Raw genomic sequence first — 27662 nt, 5'->3', positions numbered from 1 at the left:
GCTGGGCTTTATTTTGGGCAGAAGCAGCGTTGGTGGTGTTTAAGCTTGAACTGTAGCTCTGGGTAGTTTTGACAGGGCGTGGTTGTGGAACGGCAGACTGTCCACTTCCCCGAGTCTAATGTTTATCTTGAAATCACTCATTCTTTAGGCCTTTCACCTTGGGCTTAAAGCTACTTGGCTGTGCTTCACAAACAGTTCACACGAGAATAGGCCACAGACCTCAGCCAGCCTCTGCTGGGCCTCCTCTCTGAGGACAGAGTTTTGCAAGATTGTGTGGGGGATGGGTTTTCTTGCTCTACCTGATACTGCCCTCAGCCCTTCCTGGATCTGCCGCCATCTGACAGTGGTCATTAGGATGGTGGGCTCTTCTGTTGTTTTAATTTGAGTGACTTTCTGGGAAAAGCCGTGGATTTCGGCCAGTATGCTAATGATTATGGGATTGCTTTGAAGGTCTGGTGAGTTCTGTAGAAATCGTTTCATAGTTAATTATGTCAGCAAATCAACAGAAAAGGACTAAGGGAGAGAAGCTACGTATATATTTAAATTATTCAGAGCTCAAAGAAAGGTCAGGAATTTATGTTCAAAAAGAGGAGTCCATGTAATAGTAAATTACTAAGTTTGCATATAATTTTTCCTGTTATGGGCTTGGCTTTGTAATTGGCATATTGGGGTTAAAGTATAATAACTTTGCCTTTGGAATCAGGACACCAGCCCTCACTCTCTTTGTGCCTGTTGTGCCATTTCTCTGCTTCCAGGGTCCTGGCATGAGAGTGAGAGACCATCAGATGCAAACTCGGGCTTTTCATGAACCCAGGGTGTAATCTGATCCCCTTGCCTGAGTGGGCTCCCTCTCCATCCTCCTCCTGCCCTCCATCCACATGCCTGTGGAGTGGAGCCCGAGGTCACGGAGGGAGATTGTCCTCCGGGAAGAACGTGGAGCTTCATGCAGAAGGGAGGCTTGCTGATGGTGCTTCTAGAATTCTCCAGGGATGGAGTCCTTAGAGGGTTTTTATTTTAAAAGGTTTGACTATTTTATACTGTAATAGTCTTCCCTTCCTGCACATCCTGTTAATGCCCCTATTACTATGTTACAGCACACCGTGCTTCTCTGTAGATACAAGGAAGCAGGAGGTAGAACAGTCTCAGTGAATATCTAACGTATGCAGTGACATAAGGTAGTCTTTATTAATCAGAGCATGGAGAAGACACTTCTAATGGTTGAGTGTCTGAGAGGTTTCACAGGATAAACAGACTTGGGAGGGCATTCTGAATGTGCCCAGCATGAAGGCACTGTGGTTAGCCTGGAAAGCCAGGTCATTTCAGGGATGGTAGCAAGAGTCCTGCTCTGGCTTAAACACACTTGAATTGGGATACAGCTTCCTTCCTCAACGGGCTTTGTGCTCATCAACTGGACATCGATCCTCAGGATTTCGGTATCCTCAGCTTAAATGGGAGGATCAACGCATACCTTGATGGGTATTATAAAGAGAAATCTCCCTGTCTCTGCACGGAGAATAGCTTGAAAGGGCGTTATAACAAGTCAGGAGTTCAAAGGATTGAAGAGAAGAGAGTGGGCGGGGTTTTGCTGAGGAGGAGGTGGGAGATCCGAAGTTTACTTTGTTCTCAGGCGCTGTTGGTTGTTGTCGGGGATGTCACGTGCTGAGTCAGATTTTCCATCCATAGTTCTCTGGGACCTGTACTGTGCATTTGGCCTCAACATGGTAGGATTTTTGTATTTTCTTTGTGTCAGCTGTTGTGCCGTCGCCTGTGTGGCTCTTGGAGGGTGGTGGTTCCTGGCCACCAACCAGGACTGGCTCAGGGTTGATCTTTGTGGCTGCCACACGTTGAGGCAGGCGTGGGGATATGGTGAGATCTGACCTTTCTGTCTTTGGGAATCCAACTTCGAGATTAAAAGGACAGCCAACTTTTCTACTGTCTGATTTAATACCATACCCTTCTCCAATCACCTCGTGTTTCTCTTTAAAAATGGGCTCAGTCCAGAGCATGAAGACGCTTAACATCATGAAAAAATACTGAGTTTCTGATCTAGTGGTTGGAATGGTGATGAAAACAGTAAACTGGTACTTCTTTTACCAACTAACACCTCTGCGTTCTGTGGAGAAAGGTCCAGTTGGAATAGGATGCTTGGCCCCGAGAGTATGGCTAGGATTCTGGTGGCAACATGAAGCCACTTTACTGCCGTATGCAGTTTTACTAGGTGCATTAGGTTTAGCTTGAGGCATCACCATTTGATTTTCAAAAATCAGATTCTTACATTAAATTGTCAACTCTTTAAAATCAGAGATACATATATTTTTCAGCTTCCTATTCCTAGTGTCCTGGCATAGAGGAAGCACTTAATATTTCCTTTACTGGAATTTGAGCCGTTCGATATGGTGAGAACACCTAGGGAGAGATGATGTGTATTAAGATTGCAGGTGTCCAGAGGTGGTCTGGTGTTGGAAGGGAGGGTTGGCACAGAGTAATAGTCCTAGGAATTGCTGCCGCCGTTTACTGAGCATGATCTGTCCATCAGCTGCCATGCTGGGCCCTTCAGTTATAGAATCTCAGTTAATCTTGCAGAGAACGCTAGGAGATGGAGCCAGAGGAGACAGCTTTTCACTTTAGGAGGAAAAGTACCTGTCTGCAAGCTGTACTTTTTCTCTCATGTGTATTGTGGATAAAGCCAATAGAGAACCAGTTATTACTGCCAAATTAGCCCTTTCCTTCCCATCTTGAACTTTCTCACCATCTTAGAGCATGTGAGATTTGTTCAAAGTGCGATTTAATTCTTTCTGTTAAGAAGACTGATGTGAACAAGCATACTTGTTTATCTTTTTCTTCGCAAACCTACCACCCCACTGATTGCAATGTAGCTAAACAAATAAATTGTGTGGGGTTCATGTACATGAGCTCCCAACAGAGTCTACAGAGCACAGTTGAAAGAGGATGTTGAGTTCTTTCCCAGATCCCTGGGACACTGTCTCTATGGACACTGTCCCCAAATCAATCCTGGGGGAGTAGCTCTGTAAGAAATAGGACTGAAGGTGAGCTCCTCCACTCTAGAGGGCTGTAGTCTTAGGCAGCAGTATTATTGCTATTAGGTCATTTAGGGGAAAGAAAGGATGAAAAAATAAGGAACAACCCCCAAATGATGGGTTTTCAGCCCGGTATTCGTCGCATTGACCCCTTCTTAGAATTGCTGAAATGGTTGCACAGAGAGCAACCTGCACGTCCACGGCCCTTTCTCCTTGCTTCATGCTGCATTTGAGCAGAAGAATCAGCCGTGAAGTCTGTGGTTTCCTGTGGCACATTTCTAATAATATTTATACAGGCTATTATTTAATAAACTGTGTAAATATTTATCATAAGAGCTGTCTTTTGATCATGAATAGGGGCTAAAAACCAGTCCAGTCCATGCTGGGCCTTGGACAGGAGGCTGTGCCCTTTGAAGCATCCTGTGGACTGAGAGTTAGGCCTGCCCCAGGACTGTGTACAGCACCGCTCCAATTTCTCTCCGTTATTTTTCTTTCTTGTGACCTCCACGGTCCACGTCCTTAGTTCTCTCTGCCTGACCACCCTCCCCATATCCCTATCAATTGTTTTTCTTTTTAGAGTATTCATCTTTGCCTAAAAGGAATGAGATGGAACCAAAGTTCTGGCTCGCACCATTCATAAATCAGGCTTTAGAGCTGCACCAACATAAGCTCCTCTGGATCTGTGCTCTGTGACCTTAAACAGCTTTATCACCGAGAACCTCAATCTCTTTAACTGGAAAATGGGCTCATACTGCTTATCTCACAGGTTTGTTGCAAGGATTAAATGAAATCACAGAATCATGTGAGTGATTTGCAGAGCAGAGCTTAATAAATGCTAGTTGTATTTGTGGTTGGTTTTGTTATTGAAGAAGTTATCAAAGGATTTGGTTTTCAATTTTACATTGGTGTTGTGGAAAGACCCCTAAACTTGCCATAAGAGGCTGGGGTTCAAGTCCAGGGGCTGCTGTTTACTGTTTATGTGACTTGGGCAAATTTCCCTACCCCACTGAGGTGTAAGATGGAGGTAGGTTTACTCACTTGACTGGATTTCATTTGGAAGAAATTACTACGTCTGTGAAAGTGCCAGACACACAGGAGGATCCTAATCCTTTTTTATGGGAATAATGTTTTCTATTTTGCAGTTTCTTCATTTTTTGAGGCCAAGAGGAACTGGTTGAATATGGGTAGAGTCCAGGACTCAGCAGAGAGTACTTATGACCCAGGAGCAAAGGGCACAGAGGGGAAGAGAGATCTGAGCTGCAGAAAACCCTTGGGCAGGCAGAGTTTTTATAAGTCACAGGGCGAGTTTCAGGGAAGCTGCCCAAGGGCTTTCACTTCTCTGCGTCCCTGCTTTCAGGGTCCAGGTATGGAAACATTATTTAACAAATAATTAAACAATTATTTAAAACTATAATAATGGGAAACATGGTGAACCTGAAATATTTAATTAGGATCTATTTCTTAGAAAAACAGAACTGGGAGGTGTGTGTGAACGATGCTGGGAGGGTACAACGCCCATTTTCCCGTGGGTTTGACTCTCTTTCTGACAGATGCCTTGATAGTACAGTCTAGAAATGGGTGGTTTGCCAGAGAGAGGCAGCCTGGCGTTGGGGAAGGGTCCGTCTCTGACGGTGGACCGCCTGGGTTCTGAGTTAGCTATCTTAGACAAAGTAGGCAGGGGCACCTAGCAGAGCCCTTGGCAAACAGACAATTAGTAAACCACCCTGTGAGTTATCAGGCGGTATACCATTGAGAACGATTAGGAGCTTTGGAGTCAGAGGGAATGGGATCACTCAACTCTATTACTTAGTAGTTACCTGACAGACTGGAGCATGTTACTTGACCTGTCTAGGACTCATTTTCCTCATCAGTAAAATGGAGGTGATAATAGTACAGTCATGTGTCGCTTAACGACGGGGATACATTCTGAGAAGTGCCTCGGTAGGTGATTTTGTCGTTGTGTGAACATAACAGCATATACTTGCACAAACCTAGATGGTGTAGCCTACTACACACCTAAGCTATATGGTACTAATCTTATGGGACCACCATTGTATGTGTGGTCCATTGTTGACCGAAACATCATTATATGACGCATGACTGATTATCTTCGAGGGCTAGTGTCAGGATTATAAGTGGTAATGTAAGCAGGCTCCTTAGAGCATCAACTACGCAGTAAGTGTGGTGCCTTTTATTATTTCCCTGATGATAGGTTTTAAAGATATTCTCTGAGTCACAAAGACTTATCGAGTTCCTGCTATGTGCCAGGCACTGGGCTGGCCCGGGGGATACAGCTGTCATCTGGGCAGCAGTGGAGTTAACTGATGGTGAAGCTCCATTCTCCATACGAGGTGAGGGCTCTCCTGAAGGGCAGGGCTCTTCTCCATTTAGCGAAGAGATGGGTCCACACACCAGAACTGGGATAAGCCCTGGGTCAGCTACAGGGTGGAAATCTGCCTCTTTGGATTTTATTGGAACTAAATCAGGATGTCTGTGTGGTGGGTGGTAAGATCATATACTCCCTGCAGAGGAAGACATAGAGTCAAAAGTGAGGACCCCAGGCGTGAGGAGCTGGGCCAGCCCCCAGGGGGGATTTCTGTTGTCATTGGGGCTGGCAAGAGTGAAGTCTGGTTGATGGCTGGCCGGGTCTGTGTAAGCCAGAATGTTTGTGTAGAGTCTTCATTTCCTATTTATTTCCTTGTTTCTCCTTGAAGTGTTTAGAATAGTCTTGGAATGTTCTAGCCGAGGGCAGAGAGTTGTTGGTATGCTAAGATCGGTGTTAAGGAGCAGCAGCCCTGGGACCCTTCCCGGTGGAGACATTGGGAAGCTCAGAGAGGGAATCCCCAGTGAGGTAAGATGTGTGTGGTCAGTAGCGGGGAGGTGGAGCCGCTGGATTGGCCAGTCTTCCTCCTCTTTGCAGATAAAGAAATTGAGGATGCTCTGAGCCAGTGTACTGTGCTGTTTTGTCCTTCACTGTGTCCTCAGCTCTTAGCAGGGTGCCTGGGGCCTGGCACAGTCCTCATTTCTTCAAATCTCAGATGTCATTGATTGCAAGATGCATCATTACTTCATATACCACTAAGAAAGAAAGAAAATGCTACCAATTAATTGTAAGATGCCATTGATTGTAAGATTCACTCTGATTTTGGAGAAGCTAAATGAGAAAAAAATGAGTGTCTTAGAATTAATAAAATGTAGTTATAACCTTCCGATAAGTATTTGTTAATTGGATGAATGAAGCAAACAGAGATGAGAATCAAGGCAAAACACTAGTGAATATCAGTACAAACTTAGGAATTTGAGCTATTAAAGCATGAACTTGTTCATCCTTGTTTTCTATTGATTCACTGATTTAGTTGTTTATTCAGAAAACATTTATTGAAAAGCGATTATGTACCAGACCCTGCGCTAGGAGCTGGGGATGCAGAAATCAGGAATTTCCTTTTTTCAGGTTCGGGGCAGTAGAGTAGACAGACACAGAAACAAAAAAATCACAATTCAGGGTGGTAAGTATTAAAAGAAAGTAGGGACATGGTACTCTGGTGGCACCAAGGGATAGAGAAAGGCAAGGAAGTCTTCCCTGAAGAGGGGAATGCTTGAGCTGGATCATAAAATGTCAGTCCGCGGTCCCCAGGCAGACAAGACAGGAAGGAATGGAAGGGAAGAGCGAGTATGAAGGGATGGGCCAGTCCCGTAGCAGTGTGACGCACTCGAGAACCTATGAGGAGTTTCAGGACGTCTGGAGCTTGGTGTGAGAATGGGCAGAACTGCATGGCTGGACCGCAAGTGAGGGAAGCTCAGAGAGGGCCTGGGGTGCGTGCTGAGGGCCTCAGGCAGTGACACAGCCCTGCCTAATGGTTGTCAGCCATCCTGAGTCTTGAGGAAGAGCCCAGCAGAGGGACTGCTGGGGTGGACGGGGGAGGGCAAGGGTGGTCTTGGCTTCAAACAGGGCAGCTCTGCTTGGATCTGTTTTATTTAAATTTTCTTCGAGTAGTGGCTTGAAGAAAAGGCATTGCTGTTGAATGAAGGAATGCATGGTTTGAAAACTGGTGCTACCGGTCATATGGAGCTTCCTCCGGAAGGGTTGTAAGCAAGGGAGAGGAGATGAGAAAGCCCATGGGCTGGAGCCTCAGAGTTGTTCTCGGGAGCTCAGAAGAAGGTAGCAAGTGTTCTTACTGTGGCCTCCCCACTTGCCTCTCACCTGCCAGGGAGCTGGCCCGCCAAAGCAGGACACATAGTTGGGGAATCACTGTGATGAAGTCAGAAGCTGTCACTTTTTTTGTGTGTGTCTGTGAGGAAGATCAGCCCTGAGCTAACATCTGCCAATCCTCCTCTTTTTTGCTGAGGAAGACCGGCCCTGGGCTAACATCTTTGCCCATCTACCTCCACTTTATATGGGATGCCGCCACAGCATGGCCTGACAAGTGGTGCATCAGTGTGCGCCCGGGATCTGGTGAACCCCTGGCCGCTGCAGTGGAGTGCACACACTTAACTGCTTGCACCACCGGGCTGGCCCCAGAAGCTGTCAATTTTAATGGAGCTGTTTTTGACGGGGATAAATATCCAGGAAGCAGTCACCAAACATCTGCTGGCAGACTTCGTTTTAGAATCCCCACGTGTGACTTTGCCAGGGGAACAGTACTTTTTGAGGTGGAAGGGCGCAGAATACTGCTTTGATTGAAATGGACTCTGGATGCTGGGACCGCCCCAGCTCACCTGGGGATTTGTAGTGAGTTCACCAGCCCCATTTTCTGGGGTCTCCTTCTTATTCTTTGAAAGGTCAATCTGGAAAATGAAAGCCTCTGTGAGATTCTGTGTCACGTGGGCTAATCTGACCAGAGGGACTTAAAGCAACAGTGAAGGCCCAGAATTCCTGAGTGTTCTGTGCTCAGTTTTCCTCGTAACTCACAGGGGTCTGTAAGGAAAGCAGGTTATCTGACATGTTACTGATCCTGCCTCCCTCGAGGCTGCTTCCCAGTTTGCAGTCACTTCAGGACATGACTGTGGTGTATCTGCCTCTCCTCCTGACCTGTCCTGCAGGCTGTTAAGAAAGAAAGGAAACAGCATGAGACTTGGCAGCGCAAAGATGGGGGCCTCTGGGTCCAGCCTGAGCGAAGTGGGGTGAATCCCTTAACTTCTCAGAGACCTGTTTCCCCCTCAGTGTACGTGCATCAGTATACTAATGTACATTTACTGTTCATAGGTGTGTGGACCTAGCATTAAAGAAAAGGTTATGTATCTCTTGGAGTCTTAACCTTCATCACCTGTAAAATAGAGATTTAAATATACTCACCTTCTAGAGGCATAGTGAGGAGTAGAGGGAATGTATGACTTTTCACACTGCTTGGCTCAGTAGATAATTTGTTTCATCTATGACTAGGAAGATAGGTTCCTTTTTAGTACCATGGCCGCGTCCTTGTTCTGATTAAACTCAACGCGAGTGAATGCATATCTCTTCCCTCCAGGTTCTCAGTTCTCCTATAATCCTTTTATTTATTCTTCTAGCACTTTTTACCCAATATCATAACTTTGCTCAAATAATTTTGCAGTTCATAAATGATTAACACCTGACTCCCTTCCAAGAATGGAAACTCCACGTCTGAGGCCACGCCTGTCCTATTCACCCGCCACCTAGCTCTGTGCCTGTTAGCTCACTATGAGTGCTAGACGTTTTTGGATGAGTAGGTAATACGTGGCCACCAGTTTATTAGCTGCACCTGCTTTATTTCCACTTTCAAGATGTCTTGTGCCTGACTTTGCAAACTCATTGGCTTTCTCGTGGTTTTTGCCCTTTGTCCCCGCAGGTGAAGGGACCATGATACCTGGTGGAGATCAGGAACCAGGAAGATACTATGTGGGTGTGGACGTTGGAACAGGCAGTGTCCGTGCGGCTCTGGTGGACCAGAGGGGCGTCCTGTTGGCTTTTGCAGCCCAGCCAGTTAACCAGTGGGAGCCTCACTTCAACCACCATGAGCAGTCCTCCGAGGACATCTGGGCCGCGTGCTGTGTTGTGACAAAGGTATGGGCACAACTCTGGTGTTCTCTCCTTGCACACGCTCCCCTGCTCCTACCTGCCGAGTGTGCTGTGTGTCCACCTGGTGCCAGAGACAATGTTGGGCTAACTTTAGACACAGGCCTTGTCCTTCAGGAGCTCGCAGTCTGGTGGCAGAGACCAATAAACAGCTAAAACATGACGTGCTAGGTGCCAGGAGTGAAGTCACTACAGCTGGAGGCAAGGATGGGGCTGATCTGAGGAAGTAAGGGTAGACAGGCAGAGGATGCAGACAGGGTGACTGAATATGGAAGAAGTCACCAATGACCATGGCTCACATCTACTGTGCCTGCACTGGGTGCCCAGAGCTGTGTAAACGTGTCGACATGTCTCATGTAGTTGAATCCTCACAATGGCCCTGTAAAGGTAGTACCGTTACTGCTCCCTTTTATTGAGGAGGAAACACAGGCACAGAAAGGTTATGTGACTTACCTAAGTTCAAGCAGTGGGTAAGTAGCAGAGGCAGGACTGGAACCTAAGCAGACTGATTCCAGTGCTGCACCCTTAGTCACTGGACTGACTTGCCTCCCAAGTGGGAGGAACCTCATTTGGGGCAGAGGGAACAGCATGTGCAAAGGCACAGTGACATGGAAACATGATATGTTTTGAGAAAGCAAGGAAGTCGGGCAAGACTAGAGTGTCTGAATCATGCCAGGCAGATGTTCATCTTGAGGGGCCTTAGATTGGAGTCACTGGCTGGCATGGAGAAGGAAAGGATGTCAGGAAGACTTGTTCATTTTTTAGTTTTGATAGTCTGGGTTTATATCCTGGTGATCAGCAACAACAGAGATGCTTTTGTCCTTTTTTCCAGAAGGAAAAGTCAAGTTCTGGGTTCTTTCTTTTCCCTGTTCCTAGTTTAGTTCCTGAAATATTCATGAAGGGCTTGGTAATTTGCAGATGGACAATTCACCGTTCTGTCCGTATTGATCAGTCTGTTTAAACTTTAATGAGCTCTGGGCTGCTGCTAGTGCCCCTGAGAAGAAGGCAGAGAGAGGAGGTGGGGCATGCAGCTCTGGAGCATTGTATGCGAATAAAAGAGGGGCACGTCTTCTCTTCTGCCTGTTTAGTTTTCCTCCATCCTCCCCTCTCCCAGCCCCCGCCTTGGTGAGAATCTTATACTCGTTGCCCTTGGGTCTCCTTTGTTCTTCTAACATATAGCCTTTCTTGCCATTAAGGAAATTGTCAAGAAGAAAATATAATCCTCTGATGAAAAGCTACTTTAAAAAAGATCTGCTCTAAGTATAGCTTGGTTTAATGGTGGGTTTTTAATCATCTCCCAGTGGTAGCCAGCTCGTCATCTGTGTGAGCCCCCGTAGCCACATAAGCACCGAGGGCATTTGTCCTGCGCGAGGCCCTCTCACTGTCGCAAACCTGGGCAAGCCGCTGGTCTCCTTAGGTGTGCCCCTCACGGAGTGTGGAGATGTGGCCGTGTGCCAGAGCCGTAGGGGAGCATGACACCATGACACTGACTTGGACTGCATTGCTGGTGTGAGGTTTAGGAGGGGAACATTTGTCTATTGGAGAGGTAGCATAAACTCTGGGGCCAGACTGCCTGGATTGGCATCTCAGCTCCAGCATTTATTAGCTCGTCATCTTGGACAAGTTATGTAAGATTTCTCGCCTGAGTTTCCTTATCTGTAAAATGGGAATGATAGTTGTACCTGTCTCCACAGTTGTTGTGAGGATTAAATGAGATAATGCATATAAAATGTCATAACAGTGCCTGGAGATGAGTAAGCACTGTGCTTTCTATGGTGATGATGATGACCACGACGTAATGGAGGTGAGTAGGTTATGGAGGAAAATGAATAAAATACTGAAAAGTCAAAGGCGATTAGGAAGGCACGTCTTGGGAGTATTCACTGACTTGCCTGCTGGTTCAGGCTCTTACTGTGTAAGATTTTGAGAAGCACTGGTCTGGGGCAGAGAGTGACATAAAATACATCCTGACTTGTCTTTTCTTTCTCAAGGACTTCAGGTCATTGGGAGCTCGAGAGCACATTGCCTGAGATGATTTTTCCCTGTTAGTCAAATTAATAATAACATTAATAATTAATGATAATAATAATATGGTGATGATGATAATGGCAGCGAACATTTCTTGGGCACTCATTATGTCCCAGGTACCATGCTGAACACTGTATATCTGTCGTTCATTTTATCTGCACAACAACCTCTTGATGTAGCTTTTATTATTCTCTCTGTTTTGGAACTGGAAGAAATGAGCTTTGAAGAGGTTAAGTAACTGGCCGAAGGTCGCATGCCTAATACGAGGAAGGGTTGGGCTGCTGCCCCGCTCTCCAGCTCATGCGCTGCCCCGCGCCCCGCTCTCCAGCCCATGCGCTGCCCCGCGCCCCGCTCTCCAGCCCATGCGCTGCCCCGCGCCCCGCTCTCCAGCTCATGCGCTGCCCCACGCCCCGCTCTCCAGCTCATGCGCTGCCCCGCGCCCCGCTCTCCAGCTCATGCGCTGCCCCGCGCCCCGCTCTCCAGCCTCGTCTGCCTGCACACGCCCTCTGCTTGGCAACTGTGCTCAGCTACCTGAAGTTTTTTGAATTTACCACTCTGTGGGGCACCTTGAGCTTCCCCTGGTTGTTGTTCTGACCACACTGAATTACAGGTGCCTTCATCTGGCTGTCTGCTCATGTGGAAGTGTGTGCTCCCCAAGTGGGGGTCATGTCTTGTTTACCTGTATTTCCCTAGAGTTCCTCGCCTGTGGTGGGGATGTACTCAACAATTCATGCTTGTTGAGTACATGAGTGAGTGAAATGTCTCTGTTGTTTTCATTATCTGGAATGTTCCTCTCTCACCTTCTTCACTTGCCCAACTGCTGGGCACCTTATAAGGTAAGCTTAAGTACTACTTCCTCCTGGAAGCCTTCCTTGATGACCTCTGCCAGTCTCTGCCCTCCCTTGCCAAGCTCAGAGGAGGGAGAGGGTGAGAAGCCTCTTGTGCTCCCCCAGGGCCCTCCATCTTCACTCTGTCATTATCTGGCCCTTATCAGGTTGCATTTCAATTGGTAACTTGTTTGGTTCCTTTTTTTTTTGTGAGGAAGATCAGCCCTGAGCTAACATCCATTGCCAATCCTCCTCTTTTTGCTGAGGAAGACTGGCCCTGGGCTAACATCCGTGCCCATCTTCCTCTACTTTATATGGGACGCCGCCACAGCATGGCTTGACAAGCCGTGCGTCAGTGCATACCTGGGATCCAAACCTGCGAACCCCAGGCCGCCGAAGCGGACCGCGCGCACTTAAGCGCTACGCCACCTGGCCGGCCCCTTGTTTGGTCCCTTTTAAACCCTGAGCTGTGCTCTTGGACAGAATCATCCCTGTATCCCCAGCATCTCACACATTGTCTGGCACAAACTTGGTGCTCAATATATGGTTGTTGAGTTAATGATACTTAGAGCTAAAAACAAACAAAGAAAAAACATCCTGGCATCCCTCACGTTGTTTAAGTGTTGCAATAACTCTGTGAGGTGAGAAGGGCACTGCTATTTTTCCTGTTTAACACAGGAAGGTGTCGAGGCTCTGAACTAACAAGTTTGAGACAGGACTAGACCCCACTGGGATGTCTGCAAGTCCACCTCTCTGTCCCAGTCCCCACTGCCCCTAAAGTTGATGGGTCTTTTTTGGGATGGTACCCACATACCTAAAGAATTCTATGGAAACCTACAAGTACTAGATGTATATACTGTCCTTGATTTTAAGGGCTTATATCCCTTTTTGGAGCCACAAGTCTCAGTCACCCCAACAAGGCAAGGCCAGTGCAAGTTAGCATACGATTAGTACCAGCTTCCGTTAGGAGGAAGGAGAAGACAAGCTGGGGGAGTCACTCAGCCAGCAGGCACGTGTCACTGTGAGTCTACAGACATTTATGGAGCACCTGCCATGTGCTGTGCTCTTGGCTGAGCAGCGGAGCGTGTAGGAGAGGCCTGCAGCAAGCTCTCTGCCCCTAAGGAGGACGTGGTTCAGGTGCGTGGAAAAAACCAACACCTCTGAAGCCAGTGAAGCCCCATTTTGTTCTAGGTTGTACTAGCTGCATGAGGAGTGGTTGGAGGGAGAGGGAGCAGCCCGCGTGGGACTGAACAATAATGTTAACCTCTTATATCTGTAGAACTTGTATGGTTTACAAAGGACGTTCGTATCTATTTGATTATCATAAAAGGGTAGGTAGGGAAGAGATTGTTATTCCTGTTTTACAGTAGAAAAGAAAAACTGAGACCGAGCGAGCTAAGTGACTTTCCCTAGGTCACCCAGGAAGTAGGTGATAAGCCTGAGCTCAGATGGGTCAGATCTATGCATTCTCTTTTTCTCCAACAACCGCGTACCTTCATCTTTTGTCTAGGTTATCATAGGAACCTATCTGATCTCCTCAGATATGCCCTTCCCTCCTCCAGTTTGTTTTCCTTGGAGCGGGAGTGATTTTTTTTTTTTTAACGCTAACCTGACCATGTCATTCTTCTGCTTACAACCCTTCAATAGCATCATATTACTATTTGGATAGAACTCAAAATCCTTAACATGGCTTTCAGGGCCCTGCATGGTCTGGTTTGGACCTGCTTTCCTGGCTCATCTCCTGATTTTCTCTCAGCTTTCTGCATTCCAGCCACACTCTCCTGCTGTCATGTCCTCAGTCACGCAATGCTCCCTCTAGCCTGCTTTTACACACGTTCTCTCTTCTGCCTGCACATTCTTCCTGCTTTCCACCAACATTCTTAACTCCTGTTCATCCTTAGATCCACACCATCCAATACAGTAGTCACTAGCCACATGTGGCTATTTAAATTAAATTAATTACAATTAAATACAATTAAAAATTCGGCTCCTCAGTTGCACTAGCCATGTTTCAAGGCTCAGTAGCCATGTGTGGCTGGTGGCTGGTGAATTGGACAACACAGATATAGAAATTTCCATCATTGCAGACAGTTCCATTGGACAGGGCTACACTAAATCTTAGTTCAAAAGTCAGTTCAAGGAAGAAGCCTTTTCTCGCCCAATACCACCTCCAACTAAGTTTTATTCCACTTACTAAATGTTTTCATGGTATCTTATGCTTTTCCTTCATAGAACTTCACATGGTTTGTGAATCATTCATTTTTTGATTGATATCAAATGGTAGAATCATTATATGAATCAAATAATAAACAAAATAAAATAAATAATAAAATCATTCATTTTTTGGATTAATATCTGTCTTCCCTACTAGATTTTAAGTTTCTAGAGGGCAGGACCTATAGTTTGCTCATGTGGGTCCTAACATATAGTACACTCAGGAAGTGTAAAGAGAATGTGTGATTAAAGCATTTGGGACCTCCCTACTCCCAGTCAGTGGAGGAAGCTTGAGGAAGGAAGTAGGGCTAAAAGTGACATGAGAACTGAGAGAGGATGCTCAGAGTGGGAGGAATAGCGTGGACAGAAGTGCTGAGAGGGGGTGTTAAGGAGCCAGTCCCTGCTGGAGCAGATGGTTTCCAGTAGGAGGAAGGAGGGAGACTGGAATTGATGTTAGCAGCGTCAGGGTCCCAGGACCCAGGACATCCAGGTCTGAGGCCAATATGGAGCTCCTCTAGAATTATCCTGAGTTTCAGATTGACCAGTCTGGCAACAGGATGGCTTGGAGGGAACAGAAACTAAACTTCAAGGTTGCCAGTTAGGAGGCAGTTTCAGTCCCCTAATGAAGTTCTGGAGGATGAGAGTCCTTTGAACCCTAAGCTCTGGGAGGCCTGGCCCTGTGTCTGGTGCAGCACGTGCATGCTGTGCCTGGTACATATAGGTGCTTAATATCTCTCTAGTAATGCATGGCTGGATTAGAATGTTGGCAGAGGGATAAATAGGAGGGACAAGACAGACTTGGGAAGGAAGCTGTAACAGGACTTGGTGACAATGGAGAGGAAGGAGGTAGAGACAGTTTCAGAGTTTCTGTTCTTGGAAGACTGTTCTGTTCGCGTCACTGACATAAGTGGAAGTGTTTGACCTCCATTTCCCCGCCTCATATTCAAGAGACAAGACCACACCTAAGCTAGGATGCTGTGTTGGTAGTGGTCCAGGATTGGATTTATTCATTTCACCAGTCACTAGAATAGACTTTGCAAAATTGAGTGCCTCCAGGGACCTTGCAGGTAACAAACACCCCACAGAAGCTGTATTGGCCTTATTGCTGTTCCCACCTCAGGGCCTTTGCACTGGCTCTTCTCCTGCCTAGAACACTTTCCCCCTGATTTCTATAAGGTCAGCTCCTCAGGTCCTTCAAGTGTTTACTCAGATCTCACTTTCTCAGCAACTACCTCCCCTTCTCCAGCAGTCCTAATCTCCCTGACCTATCACTTTCTAGTATCCTATATCTACACTATATAATTTATTTCATTTATTGGCTGTCATCTGTCCCTACTAAAATGTAATCTCCCAAAGCGCAAGGAACTTTTTTTTAACGTTTTGCTCTCCGTTGTTTCCCAAATACCTAGAAGAGTGCACAGCCTGACCTAGGAGGGGCTTGGTTATATTTGCTGACTGATGGAGTGAGTGAGTAATTGAATTGTGTAGGCAACAGGGAGTGAGGGCCTGAGGGAAGTGGGGATTTCGTAACCCCATGCACACCCCAGAGCTGACAGAGGCATTCAGATCAAGATTTGAAGAATACAGTACCAGCCACACAGACTCTGCTGCGAGCTGGATTCTGTCTGGGAGGCCCCGGGCTTGGACCCTTGCTCCAAATAGAGTTCAAGATAAAACCAGGTGTGCCTCTCTCCCTCCGGTTCTTAGTTTGGAAGGTTTCTAAAGAACGCCGTCCTCTTCCCACCCAGTAGGGCAGAGCCTGCTGATTTAAAGCACATGCAGGATTGAACCGGTTCCCACAGTCAGAACAAAGCCATGCACAAGCCCTTCCCCAAATATTTGTTTGCTGCCCCATAGCTACGAGTTGACAGTTGTTAGACATGGAGCAGGTTACCAAATGAGGCTACAGAAATCTTCTCTGGAAATTCCTTAGAAGAGCAATGTGCTTTCTCTCTAGCCAGAGAAATTCCCCTGATGCCAAGTTGTTGGGGTGAGTTTACTAGACTGCTTTCTTCTTCCATTAATAAGAGTATAAAAAAGAATCCTAGGTCACCAGGTCAAGTCCCAGGGGCCTTCTGGGGAGTGTGACCCTGACAGCCATCTTTCTGGGATGGTTTGGGGGCGGTGAGCTTGGGAGGGGAATGGTCCCACTCATGGATAAACACGATCATAAGACAGTTCCATATAAGGCTGGGGAAATAATATTGGCTACCTAACCAAGTCAGGTTTAAATGCATGTCACAATTATTCCTCCAGTTCCTTGTGACAAGTTTCTATTTTAGAGATGGAAACACTGAACCTTTGTGACTGAAAGGCTGTGATTAGAGTATAGAACTCTGTAGGTCTTCAGAGAAGAGTCATAAAATAAATTGAAGAGAGTATTTTCCTTGCTTCTACTGGAAGGTTACTCCACCATAATTCTTAGGAAGATTTAAGTCTATCCAGTCTTTTCAACTGCTGTTCCCTTTGCCTATCATTTTTATAGGTGCTTACATGAGACAGCGAGTATGTTATGCTTCATACATAAAAAAGATTCCATGAACACAATAAGGCATTAAGTGGGTTTTCTGTCCTTTACATTTCCTACAAAGGTTTACTGGTTCTAAAGCGCTTTCAAACCAGTTGAACCCTTTGATCTTCACCTGGGCAATACCTCTCACTCTCAGGAAACAAGCTCAGAGAGGTCATGAGATAAGTGCAGGATTTCCTGACCCAGAAGTGGGAGATTTGGAACCAGAGGTGGCTCTTTTGACAACATATCCTATGTTTGTTTCTGCTCCAAAGCTATCTTGTGGTATTGGGTTTTATTGAGTCTTCTACATTTTCTCATCCAGTTCCTCTTTTGACTAACTGCAGGCCTATGTGAGATGGGCTTGCCCAAGTCGGGCATATACTCTCTGGGCATGGAGGCCAGTAGGGCCGCATGGCAGGTAGAAGTTAGGGCTGGCTGATTGATTGATTGATTGATGCCTCACGAGTTCAAAGAAGATTTGAGGCAGCTAATTTACTCTAATAATGGCTGCTATTTATTGTGCATTGAACGCTAGATGTTGGGCTAATCATACCTTATTTTGCTGAATTCTCATAACATCCTTAGGAGATGTAGGTATAAGTAATAGCTTTGTTTAACCAAGGAAACTGGTTTTCTGGCTTCCCAAAGTCATATAACTAGCAAGTGGCTGAGCCATCGTTCAGACTTAGGCAGTCTGCACCCAACACCATTGATCTTAACCACGACCCAGAGATTTCCAAGCCAAGTTGGAAGGACGTTCCAGGCAGAGGAAGCCACGCCTATAAATGCTGTAGAGACGTGATCCAGCAAGGTAAGAGAAGGACTGAAGTGGTTGGAATTGTGTACCCTGCCCTCAGTCACATAGCTAGAGTGGCAGAGCTAGGATTTGAATCCAGGTCTTGGTGACTCACTGTCATGAGGCCGTGCTGCCTGACAGGGAATTGGATTTGGTCCTCACGCTCTTCTAAGTCTGGATTGGTCAGTGTAGTAAAGGCACACAGGGCGTTCACCTGGTGCTGTGGGCAGAGGTACTGCCAGCAGTCACAGCGGGGTCACTAGTAAGTGTTCTCCCCTAGAGCACATGCCCACTCCACAGGGGGAGTCTCTTGGGCAACAGGAAATTCTCTCATGGCAGAGGCGGGCAGTGTGGTGTGGTAGAAAGAACACAGGCTCTGGCATCTCCTGGCTGTGTGGTGGGAGCAAGTTCAAGTTCCTCCATCTCTGGGGCCTCCTCACCCCCTTCACTCCCCAGTGCTCCACTTTATATTTTATGAAGTGGAAATACTAAATGTTTCTTCAGAGGGCTGTGTAAGGATGAAATAAGATGTCTGTAGAGCTCCTGGCACGTGGTAGGTGCTCAATACATGGTAGCATTTTCGTATTTATTGTATTATTATTGGAAAAAAATTTAATGCTTTCTTTGTTGAAAGTCTATAATAATTGTGCAGCTCTTCTTTGAGGAACATGTTAAATAGTAACAAATAGAATCCTAAATGACAAGTCTGGCATTCCAAAACTGGAAAAAAGAACTGTGCATTTTAAATGGGGATGGATGCTTTTGGGTTGACTTTTGTGGGATTTAAAAGGTTATTGACATGTTTTAAGTTAACGGGAAATGTTAACAATTATGGTCACTCATGCTTTTTCAAAAAAGGAAGCTATAGAAACAAAAATACAAAATAGAATTAATCAATAAATCTATTATTCTACAACTTTAAAAATTACATGAAGTGAAGAATCTCCTGTCTCCTCCAGCTGCCGTCTCTGCTCGTGGAGGCAACCAGTATTAACAGTTCCTTGTATGTTCTTTTTTTTTAACCTTATTAGTATATCATGGGTATCTTTCCATTTCATCTTTTATAGCTCACCTTTTTTTTAATATTTAACAGCTTGAGGTATAATTTACATACCATAAAACTCATCTGTTTTAAATGTGTAATTCAGCCATTTTATTAAATTTCCACAGTGTGCTATCATCCACCATAATCCAATTTTAGAGCACTTCTGTTACCCCCAAAATTTTCCTTTGCCTTTTTGCAGTCAGTCCCCTGCCTCAGTCATAGATAACTATTTATCTGCTTTCTCTTTTTATAGTTACTCTTTTTTAGAAATGCCATATAAATGGAAACCTACAACATGCATTCTTTTGTGTCTGACTTCTTTCACTTAGCATAATGTATTTAAGGTAATTCGTGTTGTTGCCTCTATCAGTAGTTCGAGCCTTTTTCTTGCTGAATACTATTCCATTTATGGATGTACCACACTTTGTTTAACCATTTGGTTAAACTAGGATGGATATTTGATTTGTTTCCAGTTTTAGGGTATTATGAATAATGCTGCTATGAATATTCTTATACAAGTCTTTGTGTTGACATATGTTTTTATTTTTCATGGGTAGATACCTAGGAGTGAAATTGCTGGGTTGTGTGGTAAGTTGTGTTTAACAGCTGCCAAACATTTTTCCCAAAGTGGCTGTATTTTACATTTCCACCAGCAATGTACAAGGGTTCCACTTTCTCCACAATTTTCTGACACTTGGTATTGTCCATCTTTTTGAGTATAGCTGTTCTAGTAGGTATGTCGTTGTGTCTCACTGTCATTTTAGTTTGCATTTCCTTAATGACTAATGATGTCGAGCATGTTTTCATGTGCCTATTGGCCGTTTATATATTTTATTTGGTGATGTGTATTTTTAAATCTTTTTCCCATTTTATAATTGGGTTGTTTGTCCTCTTATTATTGAGTTGTAAGAATTCTTTGTATATTCTGTATACAAGTTTATTATCAGATGTAGGAATTGCAGATATTTTCTCCCCATCTGTAGCTTATCTTTTCATTTTCTTATGGTTTCTTTTGAAGAGCAAAATTTTAAAATTTTGATGACATCAGATTTATCAATTTTTTCTTTTATGAGTCTTGTTTTTTAAGAAATCTTTGTCTAATCCATGTCACAAAGATTTTCTCCTACAGGTTTTATACTTTTAATTCTTATATTTTAGAGAGAGGATACATTTTGAGTTAATTTTTTTGTATAGTATGAGGTAAAAGTCTGAAAGTGTAAAGTGGTTTTTTTTTTTTGCATGTGGGTATTTACTTGTTCCAGCACCACTCTGAAAAAGACTGTCCTTTCCCCATTGAATTGTGTTGGTACCTTTATCAAAAATCAATTAACTCTAAATATTTGCATTTATTTCTTATATTTCTGTTCTGTTCCATTGATCTATAGATTTTTTCTTATGCCAGTGCCACACTGACTTGGTAGTGGTAGTTTTATAGTAGGTTGAGATCAGGTAGCATAAGTTCTCCAACTTTGTTCTTTCTTTTCAAAAGTGCTTAAGCTCTTTTATGTCTTTTACATTTCTCTATAAATGTTGGGAGCCACTTCTCAATGTCTAAGAAAAAAAAAAACCTGCTGAGATTTTAATAGGGGTTGTGTAGAGTCTGTAGATTAATTTGAGGAGATTGCCATCTTAACAATGTTGAATTTTCCATTTCATGAATATGGCATATTTCTCCAATTTGTAGTTTCTTTTGTAGCAATGTTTTGTAGTTTTCAGGGTATATGTCTTGAACTTCTTTTGATAAATTCATTTCTGAGTATTTTGATTTTTTGATGCTATTGTGAATGGAATTATCCTCTTAATTTCAATTTTGATGTGTTAGTTGCTAGCATATAGAAATACAATTGATTTTTATATGTTAATCTTGTATCTTACTAAGCTTGCTTATTAGTTCTGCTAGCTTTTTTTTTTCTTGTTAAATTCCTTAGGATTTTCTGCATATGAGATCATGTTTTTTGCAAAAAAAGACATTTTAACATCTTTTCTAATCTGTATGCTTTAAATTTCTTTTCCTTGCCTTGTTGCATTGGCTGGAACCACTAGTACAAGGCTGAATAGAAGTGGTGAAAGAGAATATCCTTGCTTTGTTTCTAATAGGGAGGAATCATTCATCTTACCATGATGATGTTAGCTGTAGGTTTTTGTAGATGCTCTTTATCAGGTTGTAGAAGTTCCCTTCTTTCCTGGTTTATTAAGTGTTTTGTTTTTTTTCTGCATCTGTTGAGATGATCATTTGGTGTTTGTGCTTTATTCTGTTAATCTGTGTAATACATTAATTGATTATGGATATTAAACCACCCTTTTATTCCTGGGGTTACCCTACATGGTCATGGTGCATAATGCATGTTTTATATGTTGCAAGATTAGGTTTGTTAAGGATTGTTACACCTGTGTTCATGGCAGAGATTGGTCTATAGTGTCCTTTTCTTTTGATGTCTTTGTTTGGCTTTGGTATCAGGGTAAGGCTGGCCATGTAAAATTTGTTGGAAAACGTTCCCTCCTTCACTATATCCTACACAAGTTAGTGTGGGAATGGTATTGTTTCTTCCTTGAATGTTTAACAGAATTTACCAGTGAAGCTATCTGGTCCTAGAGTCTTTTTTTTTTTTTTTTTGTGAGAATGTTTTAAGTACAATTTTGATTTTTCAAGAATAAATGCTTCTCAATTTGTCATGTGGCTTTGATCAAGTTCTATAGCCCAAAATGGTTGTTTTTGATGATTTTGTCCGGTTTCATACTTTTATTTGCTAAGAGGATTTGCTGACCTCTTTGTACTACTGCACCCAGAAGTTGCTTCTCTACCTCTTTCTTTTTAATGTCTATAGAATATTCCATTTTACAGATGTACCATAATTTATTGAACAAAAAATAGTTTTTCCAATTTTTCAATATGTTCTTAAGCTGTGCTACAGTTAATCTTTGTCTGCATATAACTTTACTTAATCATGCTAATAATTTGCTAGGATGGGTTCCTAGAAGTGGAATTGCTGAGTCAAAAGTTTTGCATGTTTTTAATTTTAACAAATACTACTAAATTATCCGTCAGAATTTGTCTAAATTATTATACTGTTAGAATAATGTGAAAGAAGGTTTACTTCTCCTTATCTTGTTGCTGCTATATACTACTAATCTTTTACATTTTTGTCAATATGAAAAGCAAAGATCCGTGTATTTTTATTTACAGTTATTTAATTGCAGTGGAGCTGGGAATCTTTTTAAGTGCTCTTTGACTATTTTCATTTTATGAAGTGACTTGTTCTTTGCTTAATTTCAAATTAGGTTGGTTGTCTGTTTCTTATTAATTTATAGGATCTTCTGATATTTTAGTGATATTGAACTTTTATCTGTTTTATGTCGTAAATATGTTTTTCTATTCTGTCATTCATTTTCTTCTAGTTGTAACTGTTTTCAGTTTTTTAAAAGCCTGCATTGTAATTTATGTTTTGGTTTATTTGTTTTAAAACAGAAAGTTGTACAAGGGATCGACTTAAACCAAATTCGAGGGCTTGGGTTTGATGCCACGTGTTCTCTGGTTGTTTTGGATAAGCAGTTTCATCCTCTGCCAGTAAACCATGAAGGTAGGACCATTCCTTCCTCCCTCTTTCCCTGGTTGTGGGAGACTGGCTGGGGCCAGTGGAACATGCGGTCAGGTGTCTCTTATTGCACATAGTGAGAGTCAGAGGTGGAACATGGAGGCAAGAAATCGTGTCCCAGAGGTGAAAAGCTTGGAGAGCAGTTGGTGGGAGTGGGGTGACATCAGGGGCTAGATTAGAAAGAGACTTGGCTCCGTAGAGCAGAAGAGCCACAGTAGAGAGCTTGATGAAGGAAGGACGTGGGATCATTAGCTCAGAGTGAGTAGTCTTGAAACAGACGTTGGTCTGGATGTTTGCTAGGAAGGGAGGTCGGCTGCAGGTACTTTGCATCTGAAGCTCCTGTACCACATTCATGTGAGTGGTGAGCCAAGACCATTGAAAGGAAATAAAATAAGGGAGACAGGACCATGTATCACACAGAAGCTGAAACAGATGGCCTGTCTATTTTCAATAGCCAGACTAAAGCATATTCTCATTTAATGATGTTGTTTTAATAGACACTTGTGAGTTCAGTAATGAGCTGTTTCCAATGTAAGTGCCAGTTGAGTTCACTATCAGAAATTTGTCATGGGTGAGGATGTGTCTCCTTTGAGGCATTTTAGCCAGTAGTGCTAGCACTGAGGTTGCAAACCCAAAAGCCTATAATCAGGTAGGTAGGTAATGTGAATGAGTAAAGTAGGCCAGGTTTGGGAAAGACAACAGTACATGTGTGGAGATAAATTTCAACTGATACTTAACCTTTTAATGAGCGGAAGACATTTGGGAGTGGTGGAGACTGTGGTGCACTGGAAGTTGCGTGCTCCATCTAAAGGAGTGCGGCTCTCGGCATTGTCAGTCAGTGGTTGCCAGATAGCCATTGCAGACGTGTTTTGGGCTAGATTGTGTGTAAGAACCCTTAGTAGTGGACACTGCTGTAGCAGCGCCTTTCTTAACTGGTGGCTATGGATACTCAGGCGCATGGGATACCCTGGTGTCGGGCAGGGCCCAGATCTCATCTCTGCTCCTGCTGAACTGTTATACCTTGAGCAAGTCACTTAACCTCTGCATCTCTCAGTAGGATTTCTCCTCTGAAAGAACTGGAATAATGAAACAGTAGCTTTGTTGTGGGAATTAAGTGAGAACCTGACACCTGAATGCTCAGAAAAGTTTCTTCCATCCGATTATGAATTCCTTAAGTTGATAGAATGTGTCCCACTCACTTCTATGGACCAAATGCATAGAACAGTGATTTTTATAAATTACATGTGCTGAAAAAATATGCAAATGGATGGTAGAGCACAGTGGTAATGATGACCATCTTTTACACTCACACGTATATTTTCCCCTTTTTGCCACATTTATTAGCACCTCCTGTTTGCCAAGCCCTGTCTTATTAAGTGTTGGGGCTTCAAAGACGAATATGAATGGTCCTCGTTCCCAGTGGCTGATCACTGGCTCAGTTGGCACTGTTCTGGCCCAGGAGGGCAGGGCAGCTCTGGTCTGTGCCACTTGAGAAAGCAGAGACCAAAGGAATGAGGCTGAGTCAGCAGACCTCAGCTTAGCAGCAAGCGCTCTCCAGTTACGAGATCCATGGCTGGCCGCTTGGGGAGGCTGTCAGCGCTTCCTTTATTGGCTTGCGTTAAGTAGAGGTGAGGTGATGGTCTGTTATGGATGCTGTAGGAGGAATTCTCATTTTGGGTTGGACTTTGGATATTAAGAGCCTTCAGTTCCAAGGACTCTATACCTTCTAATCTGCTAAAATACATGATTTTTAACTCTGGCTATAGATTACAATCAACTGGGGATCTTTTTAAATTACCATTTCATGAACCTTACCCACAAGATTTGTATTCACTTGGCTGGCGGTGAGGCTAGGGCATCAGCATTTTAAAAAATTTTCCTCGATAATTCTAGTACATGGAGAATCACTAGGTGCAGATGAATGGACAGCTAGATATTAGGAACAAGGACACTTGAAGTGGAAGAGGAGAGTTCCTGTCAAACCTGCTTCCATACACACCCTCTCTGGATGCCATCTTTTTCTCTTGTTGCAGGTAGAATTGCCTCCTGTTAACAGGCCTTCTGTTAAAAGGGTAGCTAGGCTGCAACCCTAATTATAAGTGTTGAAATAATTTTATTCCACTTAAAAGGTTAAAGTGTACCCATTCATCAAATACATCCAGTGCAGGTGCCCCTTACCAGTTGATTGCCTTTCAACAGGTTCTATTAAGGTTAGATTTTATCTGAAGTGGATTATCCTGTGTGAGAAAATGAAATTCGAATTTTAAAGTGGTTTAAAGGTTCTTTAAAGACCTCTTCTACCTACATGGCCTGACCAACTCTTGACTGGTTATCTGGAGTACTGTGAGGATCGGAGGTGATCAGGAAATTAACTATCACCATTAAACCAAACTCACAAGATGGGCAAAACCATTACCATCTTTAGATGGTAACCAAAAAATGGAAGAAAAAAAAATCGCAAGTAAATTAAGTACAGTAGCGTAGGAACACTAATGATTCCGACATGGTCACATCCTCTCATTGTTAGCCTTCTCATTTGATCTTTCTCCTTTTGAAGAGCAGAACGGCCCCTGGGTTGGACAATGGTGCTTCCTACCTCTGCAGCCCACGTAGCTCAGAGCATGACTCTGGGTGGGTCATCTCAACCACAGGAGCTGGTGGGAGGAAGAGGACCCAAGGGTGGTAATTCGGGGTTGGGAGGGAGTCACTACCTACGCTGCTCTGCAACAGAAACCTAACATTTAGATGTTTTTGCTGATTCACAGTAATTTCCCTTAAGTATGCCTGGAACAGCTGTGAGGTGTTCAAAATATTAATTGAATGAATACATGGATGAATAATCTGCCCTTAGGTATACTGACTGTATAACCTAAATTCTGCTCTACCAAATTGCTTCCTGGTCTCTCACAATACAACGCCTTCCTGAGTCTGTGCTCTGTTTGTTTTGCATGCTGTCTGCATTGTGTAGAACCTCCTTCCTCACTTTTTCTTCAGCCGGCTAACCAATGGCCGGTCATTTTCAGAACTAAATTAAAGCTGTCCTGCCTCTTGGAAGCTCTCTGTGCAGCCTCAGGCTCAGCTAACTAGGGCCTTCTCTGTGCTCCTCCTCCTTTGTGTTCCATGTCTGGTCTTCCTGCCCTGGCAGTTGACACACCATAGGGACCGTTCTTCCATTCAGCTACATGCTCCGGAAGGGCCAGGACTATGGTACGTTCTTCTCGGTGTCCCAGCACCCAGCACTGTGCCTGGGATGTGTTAGATGCTTAATAAGAGATGAATGAACTTTCAGTGGAGTCATTCATTTGTGATTTTCTACAAGAACTGAAAAAAGATTAATTTCCAAGTTTTTGTCTACAATGAAAATTATTAGTTAATAAACATAACAAACTTAATAAAGTAATCAATTCTGTGCAGTTCTCATTGTGACATTCTGACTGCATGTTGAGAGCCTCTTCAGGTAGAGGCAGTAGTAGCTGTTGGGTCTGTCTTTACAGGTGAAAGTTTAGACAAGTGTTTTGTCTTCAAGTAGCTGCAGGTACATTCTGTACAATATTTAAGAAGCAATACTGATATTGTCCCCCTCAGCACCCAAACACCCACACTATGTGCATGTGTGTGTGTGACCTGTGTGTGCCCACACACCCACATTCTGATCCCGTGGTGCTTCTGGAATGGGTCCCGGACATCCGTAGTTTTAAAGCTGCCCCAGATGATTCTAATAAGGCCGAGAACCAGAGCTTTAAGCAGTTTTTTTTATACAGTATAATCACTCAGCTGTTTAGAAAAAATCTTAGACGTGCCTGTGGAAGGTCTCATGTACTTTCTCTTGTTTTCAAAGTGTTAGTGTTGTTTGAGGAACTTTTGTGGGATTTGAAATCTCTCCAGGCAGGCAAACCAGTGACTGAGTCCTTGCCTTATTAAGATGATGCTGACCTAATTTAGATATTTTCTTAGGTTGCCGTTTCTTTATGTTTTAAAAATTCTTTCTGAAAGATGTGGAACAGTAAGGAAAATAAAATAACAGCTTCCTGTGTACCCACAACTGAGGATAGACAAGAAATTTTGCCAGGTTTGCCACAAGTCATTTTTTTTTTTTTTAAAGAAAGAACTACTTGAAGCTTCAGCCCATGCCTCCCCAACCCCCTGCCCGGCTGGTGAGCGCTCTACTGTGGTGGGTGTTCACAGACACATTGTTTCTGTGCTCTCACCACATATGTGTGTACCCGCAACAGCAAACAGTATACATATACTGTGTTTAAAAATATCCTAGCTGGTATGGTTGTTCATGTTGATACACATGTAGCATGTAGCTCAGGTTTAAATTTGTTTTCCCAATTTATTTATGCATTCTCTGCCCAGATCTGTTTTCGAAACACACTTCGTGCTTCTCCCAGCTGTGAGACAGTGGGCGTGTTTTCAGCTTTGAAGTCTGTCTGTCATTGAAAGTGACCGAGATCAGAGAGTTGTTTTGAAGATTAAATGAGATGATGTGCATAAAGTGTTCAGCACAGGGCCTGGGACACACACATACACATAGCTTTTTAAACATTTGTTATTAGCAAAGTTATATAATTGCCGTGGGGATTTTGCCATTAAATATAATGTGTGAAGTGCCTGGCTCAGTTACTGTTGGGTCCCTTTTATCTTTCCCTTTTACAGTCTCCCAGGTGTATTCATTGCTGGTCTCTGCATTTTGCCTTCTGAGGAAGCCGAGGCCTGGAGAGAATACTGGCTGTCCCAGCGTGCATGATGAATGAGCAGAGACTGGGGAAGGGAAAGAGGGGCAGTTAGTCCCAGTGTGGGCTGCAGGACGGTGGAGGTAGGACGTGAGGGGCTGTGCCCACGCTCCCTTTCTAGCTAGTTTTAAGTTCTGTTCCATGTGATGTGTTCCTCTTGAGGGCCTGCTATGTGATAGGTACTTGTCGTATCCCGTATGCACATTGTCTTTTGTTCAATGAATGAAAAATCTCCTTTAATCCTTATATGCTGTTAGGTGTTGTTGTTCCTGTGTTATAGCTAAGGACTCTTAGGCTAAGAAAAATTTAATAACTTTCTCAATATATCTCTGCCTATAACTGAAAGAATCAGCATTCCCCATTAGGTCTGAATGGTTCTAAAACTGAAACAATTCCAATGCTTCCCACTCCACCAAACAAACCAAGCAAGGAGAAAACACCTAAATTAACTAATTTTAATTAAAGTGACTAGAAGAAGTGGGAATATGAGCAGATAAAAGCTGTTGTGTAGATGTATTTGATGTATTGTATTAGATGTATTATTCCCTTGAAATATTTGTCCATTTTGAAAGGAGACAGATCTTAAAAAGCCAAAGTATTATTTTAGGCTTATTTCATAGGCTCTCTTCCTGAATATGCCCGGAAAAGTTTTTCTAGAACAGAAAGGATAGGAGAGGAAAGGAAGAATTTAGAATGAGTGATGATATAGTTAATTGGTGGATCTTGACTAATTTTAGTGCAGACGTTTAACCCTGGGGCTATATTCAAAGGACACGTCTCTTGAGGGGCCATCCAGGGTTGGGGTGGAGAGTACCGACCAGTGTTGGTGGTGGTCCTTCCCG

General features: G+C 43.7%; 1 protein-coding gene across 5 annotated transcripts in view; it reads left to right on the top strand.

The window, feature by feature from the left end:
* Positions 1-27662, top strand: part of FGGY (FGGY carbohydrate kinase domain containing) — a 395835-nt gene that overhangs the window by 11724 nt on the left and 356449 nt on the right. For 3 of the 5 annotated variants that reach the window (XM_087445837.1, XM_087445832.1, XM_087445835.1), the window contains exons 2-3: positions 8843-9057; positions 21958-22069. In XM_087445837.1, the coding sequence (XP_087301963.1) occupies positions 8854-9057; positions 21958-22069 (316 nt within the window). In that variant the 5' untranslated portion in view covers positions 8843-8853. Of the gene's footprint in view, positions 1-8606; positions 8724-8842; positions 9058-21957; positions 22070-26747; positions 26904-27662 lie in introns of those variants that run through there. The other 2 variants (XM_087445834.1, XM_087445836.1) reach the window with 2 other exon arrangements.

Source organism: Ceratotherium simum, chromosome 22 (genome assembly GCF_057802395.1).
Source record: "Ceratotherium simum simum isolate JZ-2026a chromosome 22, ASM5780239v1, whole genome shotgun sequence".
Taxonomy (NCBI): domain Eukaryota; kingdom Metazoa; phylum Chordata; class Mammalia; order Perissodactyla; family Rhinocerotidae; genus Ceratotherium; species Ceratotherium simum.
The sequence above is the reverse complement of the archived record's forward strand: the minus strand, read 5'-3'. Positions and strand labels throughout refer to the sequence as shown.